Genomic DNA, 16,031 nt, shown 5'->3' with positions numbered 1-16,031 from the left:
AGTGGACAAGGACAGTAGATATTTGTTCGCGTTCACATTGGGAGGACGATCATTTACATTTACGCGGATTCCGCAAGGTTGCACGGAAAGTCCAAGTATTTACAGTAGAGCATTAAAAGAGCAGCTAGACATGCTGGAATTACCCGTGGGTTGTGTACTTTTGCAATACATAGACAATTTATTGCTAACTGCAGACACAGAGGAGATTTGTAAAGAAAGCACTGTATTACTACTGTCACACCTAGCGGCACATGGCCATAAAGCTAGTTTGAAGAAATTTCAGTATAATCGAAAGGAGGTGGCTTATTTGGGCTACCTACTTTTGAAAGGAGGGAAAAGACTAACGCCAGAACGCATAGAAAGTATTTCTTGTATGCCTATTCCAAAGACACAAAAAGGAGTCAAAGCCATAATAGGCATGGCTTCATATTGCCGACAATGGATTGGTAATTTTGCGTTAATTGTGAAACCATTAGTGAATTTAACTAGAAAGGATGCGGTTATGGCTTTGCAGTGGGATGAGGAATGTCAAAAAGCATTTGATGGATTGAAAACTGCATTATGCTCGGCTCCAGTTTTGGGTACGCCGAACTATGAGAATATTTTTAGACTATTTGTGGGTGAAAGTGAAGGATGTGCATTGGCGGTTTTGACACAGGAACAAGGTGGAAGAAATCGGCCGTGCGGCTATTTTTCTTCTGCGCTGGACCCTGTAGCGCGCACTACCACGATGTTTGTGATCTGTCGCGGCAGCTGCTGCGTCAGTGAAACAAACGGAAGGGATGGTATTGGGGCACACTTTAATTCTGATGGTGCCACATGCCATAGACTTTCTATTAAATAGGACACAGACGCAACACCTCACCTCTGCTAGATTGACCAGATATGAGATTATCTTGTTCGCGCCCCATATACAAATTATGAGGTGTAGCGATTTGAATCCTGCAGAATTAATGCCACTACCATAAAAGAAATTGGGGAGAATGAATCACCCCCCCACGATTGCTTAATGGTCACTGAGGAAGAAACCAAGGGAAGAGTTGATTTAAGTGATATTCCACAGAAAGAGCCAGATGGAGAGTTATTTTGTGACGGCTCATGTTTTAAATTACCAGATGGCACGACAACTGTCGCATATGCTATCACTACCCTAGAGAGTGTTGTAGAAAGGAAAAGAATCCCCTATAATTCAGCACATGCTGCGGAAATAATAGCATTGACCAGAGCCTGCGAGATTTCTGAAAATTTGAATGTGAATATATATATACTGATAGTCAGTATGCTTTTGGAGTGGTTCATAATTTTGGTCGACTCCGTGCTGAGAGAGGGTTTCTGGCATCACATGGCACCAGAATTCAACATGGCCCTTTGATTGTACGATTGCTGTCTGCACTCACGTTTCCAAAGCGCCTAGCAAAAGTGAAATGCGAGGCACATAAAAAAGTAACATGCAAAGTAGGAGAGGGAAACGCGTTTGCAGAATTGCGAAAGAAACTGCCACTGATTTGAATACCAAGATGATGACGGTTCAGACAGAGGAAGTACCCTGTATGATAGAAGATGGAGTTGCGACTGTCAAAGAAATGCAGGCCCGAGGCTACGGCCGATGAAATACAGAGATGGGTAGAGGGATCTGCTGAGTTGGATCTGGAGGGTTGTTGGGTGGACAAGGGAACTAGAAACTGGATGTTGCCAAATTCGTATGTGACTGCAATGGTCACAATGGCCCACAACCCTACGCACATTTGTGCGAAGAAAATAATACAGCACCTTTCTACAGTTTGGCAGAATGTAAACATAAAAAAGAATGCAGAGAGGTTGGTGCAGAACTGTATCACGTGTTTGCAACACAATGTAGGGAAGGGAACGGTGACTCCAACAGGCAGTTTTGGCCCACCCTCCATGCCATTTGAGGTAATTCATTTTGATTTCATAGAGATGGAGAGGTGCCAAAACTTGAAATACGTCTTGGTGGTGATCTGTGCATTCAGTAAGTGGGTGGAGGCATATCCTTTGAAAGACTGCACAGCAATGATGATGGCAAAAGTAATGTTGAAGGAGTACTTTTCCAGATTTGGCTTGTCCCGAGTCCTATGGTCTGATAATGGACTGCATTTTGTGGGTGCAGTGGTATTACAGATATGTGCTGGTCTCCAGATTGATAAGAGACTCCAAAGTTCAAGGCATCCGAGTTCTGCCGGTCTTGTGGAGAGGCACAACGGGATTCTTAAATCAAAGATTAGCAAGATTTGTGCGGGAAGCAAGTTGAGTTGGGTGGATGCATTACCAATAGCACTATTATGCATGCGTACATCTGTACAGGCTAAAACTGGGCTCTCCCCGTACGAAATCATAATGGGGAGGCCGGCAAATGTTTGGTGCGCACCTCAGCCAAAACGACTTAGTGAGATAGAACATCCTGTGCTTAGTACTTATTGTGGCCTTTTAATGCAGAAATTGCGTTTGATTCATCAGCAGGTGCAGGAGGCATTACCAGTGAGATACACCGGTCCGGGGCACGCGCTGGACCAAGGAGACTGGGTGCTGCTAAAGAACTTTGAAAGGAAGTCATCATTAGCACCCAGGTGGCGCGGGCCCCATCAAGTACTTTTGGCAACGCAGACGGCAATATGGGTGGATGGAAGGAAGTCGTGGATCCATGCCACCCATGCCAAGAAGATTCCAACTACACTGAAAGACTTGCCTGACACTGATGACCGGAAAGAGACAGCGGTCCCAGAAACGAAAGAAACTGTTGCCAGTAAGCAGCCACCTAAGCTGCCAAAACGAGAAGTGAAACTCGAAACAAAGCCTGAGACGATTGCCAAAGAGGGGGAATGGCAAAGAGTGACCCAACGTTGCCCAGCAGAATCGACATCACTGCTGACCGACGCGAAATCTGCCTTGCAAATACCAGCAAAACCAAATTGTGTACCCCTTTGGCGCCCACCAGCACTTGCCAGCACACCAAAGAACGGATCTGCATCATTGGCGCGGCACACCAGCACCTGCAGTAGCGCCACAGGCTGACTTCAAGCCTAAATCTGGAAGTGCATCGGTACTGTTCACGGATCATACGATACCAGGAGCAAGGCGATACAACCTGCGGCCTCGGAAGACAAAGTGATCCGCAGTTCTTTTTGGTGTTTATGTCAACCTCTGGTTCAGCTCATGGACGGAGAAGGAACCAGAGGTGTAGAGGAGAGAAGCGTGAGAATTGTGCAAGTCGGACAATTCAAGACTCGCGGCTCCTCGGTGCGATCATAAAAAGTACATGTGTCCGGAACCAGAGCGGACAAGCTGGGCGCACATGATACTAAGGCGATAAGATAACTGATCGAAGGTCCTCTGAGCAGTATAAGAGGGGACAAGTGATCTCACCTAAAAACGAATAATCGAATCCAGGCTAAGAAAAAAAAAAGGACAGGCAGAACTGAACTGTGACAATTCCATTGAACTTATTAACATCAGAGCAAACGCGACGAAGAGAGATATCCACAACAAACTGTGATAAAAAAGAAGGATGACGAGAAACATGCCGGGACCGGTTCCAGACTCCTCCTGCACCACCACCGCTGAGAATGAGTCAATTATAAAGACTATAAGATTAAGAAAAACGCATGGTAAAACAAATTGTATACTGGTACTAACGATAATAATGTGCTTTATGAGCGTGGTAGCACCAATATAGACAGCCCTAATATTATGGTGGGTAGAAACAATACACCCATTAGAAATGTTTTTACCAATAATTAATATATCCACTACTGATAGCCCGGTTCAGGTGATCACTTATACCCTACCCCAATGGAAGAAAAACACAGGGAAGGTTTTGGAAATAACACCTTACTGTTGATAATGAACATGACACATGCAATCCTGAAGAAAACAAACTGCTGGGTATGTGCCCATTTACCACAGCATGCCGGGAAAGGAATAGGGTGGTATGTGCAGCCATTACCATTAAGTTCTGCATGTAGTGCATCTTTAGGTCCAATGTTCTATGGGAAATGGAATGAGAGTAATACGGGTCAATTAGACAAAAACCAACATGAATGAGTTTGAGGAGATAATAATGAAGCCTGTGGGTTGTTCCATTTTCCATAAAGCACAAGTAATAGCCCCAGAGCCCACGAGGAAAAGTACACGAAAGATAACAACAAAATAGACGAGATAGATTGTCCCCACCAGAAAAAACATCTGTAATGACGTTTTGTGTAAGAACAGAAGGGGACAAAGATGCAATTCCCCCATCTTACACGGTGAATTATAGCCCAATAACTGTCCCTTTTTGTCTAAAAAAAGAAAGGTTCTTTTTCAGTCGGAACATATGCTGGTTGTATGAATACAGTGGTTCTAAAATGGGAAATAGAACCAGTATACGTAGGTGATCCAGTTTATTTTATATGTGGAGAGAAAGCATACCCTTGGTTGCCCAGAAACTGGGGAGGTACAGGTTACCTAGGGCTTCTGTTCCCAGGAGTATTCCTCTTAGAAACAGCAGCCATGGCCAGATTATCCAGAACTAGAGTCAAAAGGACTGAGAAAGGTGTTTTAATAGCAACTGATGTAGCAAAATCATTCATTCCATCTTAGGGCAGATAGTGAACTCCTATAATATAAGGCAACTGTCCAGAATCCTAAAGAATACAATAAACACAACAACAGATATATTATTTAACATGACGTTGGAAGAAAGAGGAATCAGGTTAATGACGCTGCAAAATAGAATGGCTCTCGATGTGATCCTGGTTGATCGTGGGGGAATTTGCAAAACAGTGGGATCAGCATGTTGCGTTTATGTCGATGATTATTCCCCCACGATCTTTGAAGCAATAAAGAAAATGCACGTTCTAAGCTCTGAACTCCCTACTGGAGAAGGGAGCTGGGGAATAGGATCTTGGTTTTGGGTAATACTACGATCTTGGGGATGGAAGTTGATCTCAATATTAGTAGTGGTGTTCGGAATATTCCTAACGTGCTGTTGTTGTATACATTGTTTACCCATAGTTTGCGCTGAGGTAACAGGGATGTACGGAAGGATGCATGCATATGATAACAAAGAAAAAACAACCTCATGATCGAACTAGCCCAGACCCAAATGAGATGAGAGCAGTAAAAGAGTTGATGGCAATAGATATTGATGAAGACAATGATGTCCACGATAGCATGCAAGACTCAGACATAAGTACTTCAGATTCATCATCACTAAAGGAGGTTTCAATAAATAGATGAGACGTTTGGCATACGGCCAAAGGAGGGTTTGTCAGTCTAGAAATATGGATACCTCTACTTTGAAACCGCAAACGCATTTTGGTGGCCGTGGGCCAACCGTCTCATACATGATATGACAAAATATAGGTTTTCGAGTTTGCTAATGAACGGCCATTTTGATGTAACAATAATCGCCATTTTATTTTCTAACCATTGCTCATTGCTTTCTGTTCCTATTGCTTCGCAGTATATTTTCCGCTTACACTGCTCGACTGTGAAACATTGTTGTCTGTATGTGAAAAGGACAAGGCCACAGGGCCGTGAGGATAACAAGAATTTGCTGAAACACAAACGTAGGCAGCGCCAGGAAGAATGCCAGGCTCCCTCCCGAATGTAGCCTTGAAGCAGAGCTGCAGGGCATTTAATCATTTCACAGCTGCCAGCCAGTCTCGTTATATGGTAGAATATGTTAGAATAATACCGCTAAAGGCTTGAATTATGCTTTTCTTACGGCCCCCCTTTGCTGAGCCCGCTAGAGCATGTCAGCTCCCAGGACGCAAATAGCACCCGATAGATAGCAAGGTCCGGAATGCAACTCCCCCCCGTATGTAGTTTGCTTCCAAGAACAGAAGCGCTGTGTTCTATTCAATAACTGAAAGATGCCTTCGCACTCACAAATTGCAAATTGTTACTAGAATAGATGTTTGAAGGTGTCATAGTGGTCGGAGATGTCCATCATCACACCAAGTTCAAAGAAACCCAATAAAGGGGGGTGTTAAACATGTCATAGCCGATTGTTTGATATGCATTTTGTATATATGGAACTGATGTACGTAATTCACTCTCTTGCGTCCCTCGAGGTCTAGAGATACACGTCGCGGGGCGTGAGATCGAGTTGGCCAACTGAGACTTTTGCTTTGCAATAAAACCCTAGCTTTGGGAATACAACCTTGTGTCTGGCGTCTCTATCGTGTGGTGACTCGCCTTGTTTCCATAGACATCAGGGTCCCCTAGGGGCCCCTTTCAGTTCTGCCAGTTCAAAATAGTTAAACTCAAAAGGAACCTTCCACGTAGGGCTCTTGCAGTAAGTCAATGGAGTTTACAATGTCTACGGTCTCTTGGGGTTCCCTCCCCCTGCCCCCAAGCTTCTATCTTTGCAGTTCCAAACCTTAGGGTTCGCTTCCCGAAGCCTATGCCCCGCTTTACGAAGTTCAACACAAAACAAAATATAACAATTCTTGTTAGGCTTCTCAGGGTTCCCGTCCCCAAGCCTAGACCTCTCTAGTCTCAAACACAAGTTCAGCTTGTCAGGATGTACCTTTCTCTTGTATACAGTTTCTTTCAAATACAATCCTTTCATGGTCTAGAATCAGAAACTTTCAAAAAACGCCAGGTTCTTTGCTCCTCCTAAGCACGACCACTCTGATGTTTCGCCCCTGTCTGCGATTTTTTCACTTTGTTGTGTACACTTGAAACTTCTTTTGCTTTACTTTCTCTGTGCTGTGCCTCTTGTACACTTCTTTCACTCTTCTGTGCACTTGTTTTCTCCTTTCGGGGTACGACCCCCGCCCCCTTTTCTTACTTCTATATCTCTTTGAAAGTCTTTACTGTGGACTAGGCTTTATTAGTGCGCCGCTAGCGCGCTTTCTCCTTCTTTCCACTTTCCTTGTTCCTTCCTTTTATGCTTTCACTCTCGCTTTCCGCTCCATGCTGCTTTCCAAAATCTCGTCTTTCTCCCTTTTCGCTCCAGCCAACCACACGCTCCCGATTTTCAGCGAGCGGTCTTTCCTGGGTGCAATGGGTCGTGGTCAGGGTCTCACCACCTGCCCCTCAGGCACCTTTGGGACCTGCAATTCAAAGGTGTTACACATGGTAGGCCTCACTTTGTATTGCTATGTTGTTTCTATGGGTACTCCTCATTGCTCCCTATTGCCTCTTCTTCGTCCCAGTACTTATTGGAAATGGGGTTGGGGAGATGGGGTGTGATTGGAAATACCCCGGAGAGACTGAGGGAGCCTGAACTTGCATCATTCTCTTTTCAGTACCAGGTGTGGGGACTTGTTGGGGCCCATTAAGGTGAGGGAGTGATGATAAATCTCCTTTTTTACTGGAGGGGTATAACTGGGGGGAAAAAGTTGGGTTCCCAGCATACCTTCTGGGTTTTGAGGAAGGAGAGACAAGGTTAGTGGTAAGAGTTGAAAAAGGGCTTGGTCTCTCTTGATGTCCACGAGAGGTTATCTTCCCTTCTGGCGACGGAAGGTTAAGGGGCAGGCTGGGACTTAGGCGACAATATCCCATGAACAAAGAGGGTGGGTAGGATGGATTGGGGCAAGGAACGGGGAAATACCATGTCTCGCCTTTGGACGCTCTCCCCGCAGTCCCTTTGGACGCTCTCCCCGCAGTCCCCAAGGACTCCCTGCCCAGGTGATCATCCCTCACTTGTCCGCCCCCAGGGTTGAGACCCAAGAGCGATGGACCTGCCCTGGCCACCTGAGCAACGGATCCCCAGGTACTACTCCTGAGAACGCCTTCAGATTACTCACATCACCTAACATGTCAGTGTGTTCGAGTCTTACTCTTGATCCCTCACAGAACGCAATTGTCGAACTCGTCTGTGTGAGACCGGTTGTGACGGTGTCTGTGTCCATCGCAGAGGGCAGCGCCACCGGCATTGGTAACAGAGGCCTTATGAGGCAGCGTGAGCTGAACTCGAGAAGGCCGCAGAGGGCTCCTTGCCGGAACAGTGGCAGGAGTAGTGGGCAGTCGCTGCTGGATTTCCGCCACCACTGTGTGTAAGGTGGGTAAGATGTCCAAGGACATGTCCCTGGCTGCACGAGCAGGTGCAGGGACCGGGCCTGAGCCCCTTGAAGGACTAAACGGTTGGGAAGGCCAGCAGGCCGGTGACCCCTTGTGAGGCATTGGCAGAATGTGGTCAGGTTCTCCTTTACCCCCCCTTCCTGATCAGAGTAAAAATCCTCAGGCAAGTCCTCTTCAGAACTGGTGTAGATTGCTGGAGACCTCCTGGGGATCCCAGGGGTGCCAGAGTGAAGAGTGGTGCATCTTTGGTGGGGCTAGCCAGGAATTCCTGAGCTGGAGACAGGTCTCTCACCAAACCAGGGCTCTTAGGGAAAGAGGACATGACGAGCCTGCAGAGCAGGAACAGGCATTGTCGTCAACAGGATCATTATCTGAACTGCCCAGCCGGAGGTCTAGGCGGCAAGGAAACCCTGGGTGTGGACGAACCCTTTAGTTTTGCAGCTGTCAAAGAAAGAGCAGTCTTTGTAGACTGGGTCGTTGACGAGGTAATCGTCAAAGGGACAGTCCTCGACGGGGCGCGTTTTAGTGGATGAAGTCTTCTGCGAGGCTCATGTCGATGACGGAGTGGATGAAGGATGAGACAGGCCCTTCAACATCTTGCTCTTGGATGAAGACCGGACACCAGCTACTTTCATGTAGACGGAGGCAGCCTGACTGCCCGTAGGCTGTCAACGGAGCCGGTGATGGTGACAGGCCGAGGCCCAGCTCCAGGAATTGTTATCTGGGTGGTCCAGGTTTGTGATGAGGGGGGCCAAACTTTTCTGAAATCTGTGATCCGGCAAAAAATGTCTTCCTGTATCTGAAAAATCCATTTGCCCTTAACTTCTCTAGTCTGTTAGACTGCTTTATAAGGTGCAGAAACCTGAATTCAAATCCAGGTTGTTAGGACCAGGGTTGACATATTTACCCACAAGACTACTTGAATGGCTGATAAAGATGCTTGTTGGGATTGCACTCCGTGGCAGATTTAAGCCAAATGGATTCTTGGGCAAGGCTGACAGATCGTAGGTGGGGTATGGGTGTGGAGCTTATGGTGGGAGTAGTTAATCGCTGTCATGAGTGCAACAAATGTTACATGTTTTTTTAAGTTGTCTTTTTCTACTATTGGAGATGTATTTTTAGGGGTATGACTCTAGCTGGAAACAGCTGTTCACCTCACCAGGTTTTGCTGACATGAGATGATTTACACAGGTTCACTCAATTTGCTAAATCGGGAAATCTGCTCTCGCCTACCGCCTGCTCGTCCCTTCCAAAATCACAGGCTCTCCAGTACCCCTTCCACAGTCTTCTGCTCTTTTTATCCCTTTGCTCCTTTGTTTCCTTCCATAAGCTCCCGCACTACTTTGACCTTCCATTGGCTACTCACTTCATCTTCCATAGGCTCTCCCATCTCCATATGGAAAGCTTTTGCCAAAAATGAAAGCTGTATACTGCATCTAACAAGAGTCAGAGATTAATCACAATTATTCATGCTCCAAGAAATATGTTTTGTACCTTTTCTCAACATACTGCTATAATTGAGATATATAAAAAAACAGTACAGAGCAAAAGAGAAGCAGAAATAATAGTGTGGCAATATCACCCCCCAGTCACCTTCCATCAGCTCCCCCTGACTACCATTCCCATTTACAATCACTCCCACCGACCCCATCCTTCCCCCACCATGTCTTGTTAGCCTGTCTGGGGAGAATCAAGGATGATGCTACCTCATCCTCTGCAGGGGCTGAGCAACGAGGACGCCAGTCATTATTCCATCTAACATGGTGTACGTTCAATACCTCCCTGAATACCGTGGCTACTCCCAGGAGGCCACGTAGGAGGTGCTTGTGGTCCTGCCATTTTGTTGTGAAAGACAGCCTCCTTCTACTCCAGCCTTACCAGCAGTAACCCCTTTGCTTCTATTAAAGCTATTCACAAAACTGTGCTAATGGACCTCAATCCTAGCCAGCAGCAACCCCTATTCCATTACAGTGGCTTGCACACAGATCTGCCAATGGAGCCTCCATCCTGGCCTGCATTACCTCCTGTTCCATTACAGTCAGAGGCTCTTTCACATGGAGCTCTACCAATGTAACTCAACCCTGGCTACAAGCAATCCCCATTCTTCCATCACACCACTCCCACAAAGCTCTGCCAATGGACCTCAATCCAGGCCAGCGCTGTCTGATCTTTCATGCTTGTGGTAGGTGGTGAGGTCTGCATGCCCCCGGAGTTGATAACCAGGTCTAAGGTCATGCTGTTTCTGGACAGGGAGGAGATGTTTGTGAGGGGGTGTTCCAGCACCCTCCCTCTGCCAACCCCTTATAAGGTTGTATCTTGGATGCCTTAACATGGCATCTCTGCTTCTGTACCCCTTTGTCTCTGCGAGAACAATAACACATTCCTTCGATTTCAGACTTTCTTTGGCTGCGGAGGGGGGCTGCAGGGCGTGCAGATGGCGTCTCTGGCCCGCAGGTGGCACTTAGCAAGGAGCTTACCCCCTTGTGCTGTAACATTCTCAGTGGGGCTAGTGTGCTCTGCCAATGCTGTACTCTTCCAGCCACGTGCTGTAATATGATCAGTGTCTGCTGCACCATCCACTTCCCGCTGTAACATTGGCCGCTTCTGCTGGTACAGTCACTCCCTGTGGTGTGCACCTCTCTTCCTGCACTTTAATGCCCCACCCTGTGTGCTGTAATATATCAGTCTGGTGTGATTTCCCCAAAACACCTGCACTAAATATCTCCTTGCTCAGCAATTGTTGGATAGTACATTATGCCCTGCACACCCCTTGCTCCACACACTCTCTGTCCTCCCCTCCGCCTCCCCGATCCTCTAGACTCATATTTGCCTGGCTAATTCAAGGGTGCCTGCCTATGCAGTTGTCTTCTTGCTGCGCAGAGCACCCCACCCCACAGCTTGTGCATGCTGTGTAATCCTCCAGCCCGCCACTGCTCAATGGTTCCTCTGGTGTGCAAAACCCCAGCTCCATGCTGTAATATTTCTTCCACATGAGAAAAATCCCCTTCCATATTATGTAATCCCTTAACCCCGCATAAAGCCAGTCCTGTGCTGTAGCATGACCTACCCATGACATAATATGTATTTGCGCCAAAATCGTCCAGCCCTGTGCTGTAATATTTCACCCTCAGCTTTAACAATCACATTTGTCATCACACCACCATGTCATGGGATTCCAATGCTGTAATATTCACTACATGCTCTCTTATCCTCATCTCTGTGCTGTTTTCTATTAGTTTGGGCTTGTAGATGGCGCTTGCACCAGTTATAAACCAAGTATAGATGGGGAGAAATCAGCTATGAGGAGGGACACCCAGCGTGTAGGTGTTTGGTTATTTTCCCACCCACTGACTGCCCATGATAATCCCTATGGCTATTCCTACCCAGTTCCTGTCCCTCCCCACCAAAAACACCTCCTCCAGACAACTCTTTAACTTTGTTTAAATCAAGCCTTACCATCAAACTTCACACTCAAAGTGCCTGCCAGTGTTTTGTCGAAGCAGCTTTCTGAGAGTTAATGACTTAATTGGAGTTGTAAACCCACTACTGGTGTAATAAAAATGTCTTCACCAGGTCTGCTTTTAGCCACTCGATTTACAAGCACTATGCATTCCATTCTCTTAAGTCCTGTTAAAAATAAACATTGGTAAAGCAAACAGTTTTGGCTTGTGTATAAGTATTAGGCTTTTGCCAGGCACTGCTAATATGTGCCCAGGTACTTACACCGTTTTGCACCTGCTACCATTAATGGCCAGTTAATACCAATACAGCAGTGCTTGGAAAGCGCTTGCCATGCCTACACAAACTGTTGGCATTGCCAATTCTTGTTTTCAATATGACAGAATCGACCAGCCCTATTTTCCCTACTTTAAAATAGTGCATCTTGGTACAGTAATATTTTCCTGTGCACTAATATTGCTTGATCGTACAGCAAAATATGAAGCCACTTTGATCACATTTTCCAGGGCCTCTTTTGGTTCCCAGTCCGGCCCTGCTTTCTAGGGGGGCCAGGGGCTGGCCTTTGGGGAGCCTGGCCCCCCTGCTGGAGCCGGGCCTGGACAGGCCTCTCTCTGAACTGAGTCCCGCAGCTGCATCGACCGTTGACTAGGAGGGCGATGAAGCAAGTGATTTTACCTTCTTTTGGATCTTTGCCAAGGAAGCATCCTTAAAGGACTGCAACCTATTTTTACTACAAGGGGCACGCTGTTTGGACCTGCCGGCCCTGGAAGAGGCATGACTATGTCCGGAGGCCGTGTCAGAGGCCTTCTTTTCTTTGATCCACACTGCCAACCTCTGATGGCGGTCCTTCCACGTCTTCAATGAAAAGGATTGGCAAATTGGATACCCGTCTGCATCGTGGTCGGGATGAAGACAGTAAATGCACCGGAGGTGCTGATGATCGACGAAGATATTCTTCAGGCCGTAGTTTTTGCAGGACCTCCAAAGACTTGTTCTTGGCATCCGCCATGGTGTTGGGAGTAAAGGCCCAAGCCTGGGCCTGTGGCGCGATGAGCCGAAGATCAGCCAATGTGACAATCTTCTCTGGCAACGGGTCCTCGCCACCAGCAGCCACAACGTGACGCTAGATGAATAATTTCCACATAAATAGGCAGAAGAGAGATAATAGCTAACAGATTTTGAAGAGCAAAGCTCAAGGACTCCCAACCTGAGAAACGTGCTGTAAATATCTGAAGATGGCCACCAGGGATGGAGCTTAAGAGGAAGAGGGTCATTAGCTGGGGCAGTATGACCCAAAGTGACACAGATAGACTGTAGAGGAGGTGAGCAGTTCTTAAGTCAAACGTTTAGCTTTAAATGTACTGAGGATTCCCAGTCCAACGATTGGGAATATTCATTTAAATCCATGTAAGAGCCTGTGCTGGAGAATGAAATGACATACATTACTCACCCTAATCATATTTCTGATGCTTGTGGATCTGCTTAGATTCACATGCTTTGCAAATAGTCCGCAATCTAGTGGTAATTGCAGAGTATTGCATCTTTTTTTCAAAGATCAAAAGGTACGTCGCCATGGGCATGACTAACACTATCCCTAACATGACGTGTAGTGTACCCAAAATCCCTCACGCGTCCAGGTTCCACTAGTTATTTATTTCGGTAAGACATGGCAAAAAAGCGAATGAGCAGTGGTGAGCTGCCCAGGATTTTCAGAGGACTTTGGAAGTCAATGAACATGATTTTGGAGAGCAAGGCTCTTTGGGAGAATAGTCTCAGGTGCAAGGCGACATACCTGGCATAGGAATTCTAGATTGGCAACTGAATTTGGACTTTCTTCGGTATGGACATTTGTCTGTCATCCCTTTGGTTTTCCAGTATCATTCTTGCAGTCTTTTACAGGCAGGCATTTACAAACCCAACATTTATCTAATCAGTCTTACCCAGTAATTGAATTCCAGCAGCACCACCTTACTTATTCATTGGTTGCACTCCAAGAGTAGGACTTCCAAACCCTTGGCACAACCTGAACTCTCCCATTAATCAGGAATCCCAACCTGGAAGAACTATTCTCTGTTCTTACCTGGGGTTTTGATACGTTCTTCTTTAACTTGTTGAGCGTTTTCCTGTTGTACGGTTCACCGCCTGGCTTTATTTTCACCATGGCATCCCCAGGTTCAATGTGGAGCTGTGGGAATGTGTGTAGGGCCTCCTGCAAATAGACACCGAAGGAGAAATTGATAATACAAATAAACAATGGATTGTTTCATTAATGCATGTTACTATCATACTTTGTCCAGGGAAGATGAATTGGTGCCTCACCAGGGATGGATTATTAATATAGTCCATGCTATTTTTTCAATCTGTGAGCTCTTTTGCCTTGACGAGCGGTAGGGCAGTTTTTGCACCATCTTTTGTTGAGGGTGCTGCAACCAATAGCCCTAATGGGAAGGCTAACACACCTGACAAGAAAGGGAAGCCAACCCTCTTTTAAATTATGCAACGCGGGCAGGGGGATAGGATTTGGGTGGGTAGGCTAACACAGAGGTACAATTAGTCCACACATACTGGAAAATATTACGTTGACTAATCACACACACACAAAACTATGCATTTAAATAAACAGTCTAGGTAATAATACATAGTATTAAAAATATACCAGGCATTATATAAAAACAGTAATGCCTATGCAAGGACTCTAACCGCAATGTCAATGTGTGGGCCCTCTACCAGAGTTTAGCACCCATCATAAAATATCAGGGGGTGGGGAAAACTACAGAACCATCACACCTAGCAGGCAAGTAAGTAAGTAGCATATGGGCCAGCACAATATTAAACATTGTGCTACAGATACAACCAAATATATGGAAGACACTATTCCTGATGGTCAGGACCTAACATATGATATGCGATACAAAGGGAAACCCATTTAAAGCAGCAGTAAACGTACGATATAAATGCCTAAGGCCTAAAACAGTAATCCACATTCATAAATACATCCCACAGCAATACATTAAAATTAATCCAAAGAGACATTTAATAATATAGCAAAGTAATAGGAAGGTTGAAACAATTGTAAACCACCCCAAAGGTATCCACAAATAAAATATACATTTTAGACACCATCATCTTCTTGATATATTTCAAGAAACAATATGGTAACTGTGTGCACAAATTGTCACGGTGTTGAAAGCACATTTGCCGCAATAGATATGCAGGGAATGACTAAGAATTAGTATAAAATCAAAAGTAAGTACTAAAAAATAGGTAAAACATGTTTTTTGGGGGAAAAGGGTTAATATTTGTTCAGTTGCATTTTAAAGGGTAGAAAATGTTTTTTTTTTTGGAACCCCCCCAAAAAAGAAGAAAAAATGCATTAGATGGACATTTTTTAGATGGAAAAATTTCGATGAAATGACCATAAAAATATAATACATGGTCCAGAGCTCACTGGACCCAAAACAAATGTCCAGGGGCAGGTCCATTACTGCGGAGTCAATTTCAGGAGAGTTCAGAGTAGGTTTAGCGTTACATAGGAATGAATGGAAAAAGTTAAAGGGCCATACGTTTTAATGCTAGCAAGTCTAATATACCCCCCACGGGCCAGATTCTGCGACAAGCTACTCCAGGGAAGGACCACAAAGATTACACAGACGTGTTCCAGAGGTTATATGATGAACCCAAGATGCCAGAAGAAGTTGCACCAACAGAACTTTATGGGTAAAATGCGGTAAAAACTCGCCTTCAAAGAATCTCTACCCCAGATCAGAGGGAAACCTGAGAGTACAGATTAAATAGACTATCCCAGGACCCAAAAGGTAGGAACTAATATTAGATGTTTCAGTGAAAACAGCTGCAGCAGCATGAAACAGTGACAAAACCGCTCTTTTCCACAGGTGTGGTTTTCAGAATTCAGCTGAGTTTTAAATTTATGTAGTTACCCAGCACACCGGGGGGTAGCGCTGCATGCAGAATTGGGTGTTCCCAGCATTAGTATTACAGTGCAGTGAAAATATCTGCAATTTTCAGTAAAAAGGTTTTGCTGTAGTTTAGAAAAACTGAATATCAAAAATCCAATAGGGGACTTGTGGTCTCAGTTTCCTCAAGTAAAATATCCCTGGCTCAGAAATGGTATACATTTGTGTAACCACTGAGGTTAATTTTTTTATTATGTACATTCTGGCTTTACCAAGAAAACCTTTTGCACAAAGAAGAAATAAATACATATAATACAATAACAATTAATAATACCATATACATTAACAAAATGTCCCGTTAACACTAGATACATTCTATAAAAATTCAAGTTAATCTCACACCCAAAATCACAAAAGCTTAAATACAAAACAGACTAAAATAGCAAGTTAGTTTGCTACATAAAAGATCACCAAGAAAAAAAAAAGACTAATTTTTTAACAAAAAAGGGATAAAGCTATTTTGCATACATAAAAAGGAGGAAGCTATGATTATTAAAGACTAAGCCAAATATATGCTCGCCCATAATTGGTCTGTAGAAAACCTAATAGGAGAACTAACAAAACCAC

The 16,031-nt window shown here is 45.1% G+C and overlaps 1 protein-coding gene across 1 annotated transcript in view; it reads right to left on the bottom strand.

Moving 5' to 3' along the window:
• Nucleotides 1-16,031, bottom strand: part of PRR12 (proline rich 12) — an 886,666-nt gene that overhangs the window by 47,766 nt on the left and 822,869 nt on the right. Inside the window, exon 12 of the mRNA XM_069605180.1 lies at nucleotides 13,571-13,699. Within this exon, the coding sequence (XP_069461281.1) occupies nucleotides 13,571-13,699 (129 nt within the window). The remainder of the gene's footprint in view (nucleotides 1-13,570; nucleotides 13,700-16,031) is intronic.

Source organism: Ambystoma mexicanum, chromosome 1p, assembly GCF_040938575.1.
Source record: "Ambystoma mexicanum isolate Mex_15411 chromosome 1p, UKY_AmexF1_1, whole genome shotgun sequence".
Taxonomy (NCBI): domain Eukaryota; kingdom Metazoa; phylum Chordata; class Amphibia; order Caudata; family Ambystomatidae; genus Ambystoma; species Ambystoma mexicanum.
The sequence above is the reverse complement of the archived record's forward strand: the minus strand, read 5'-3'. Positions and strand labels throughout refer to the sequence as shown.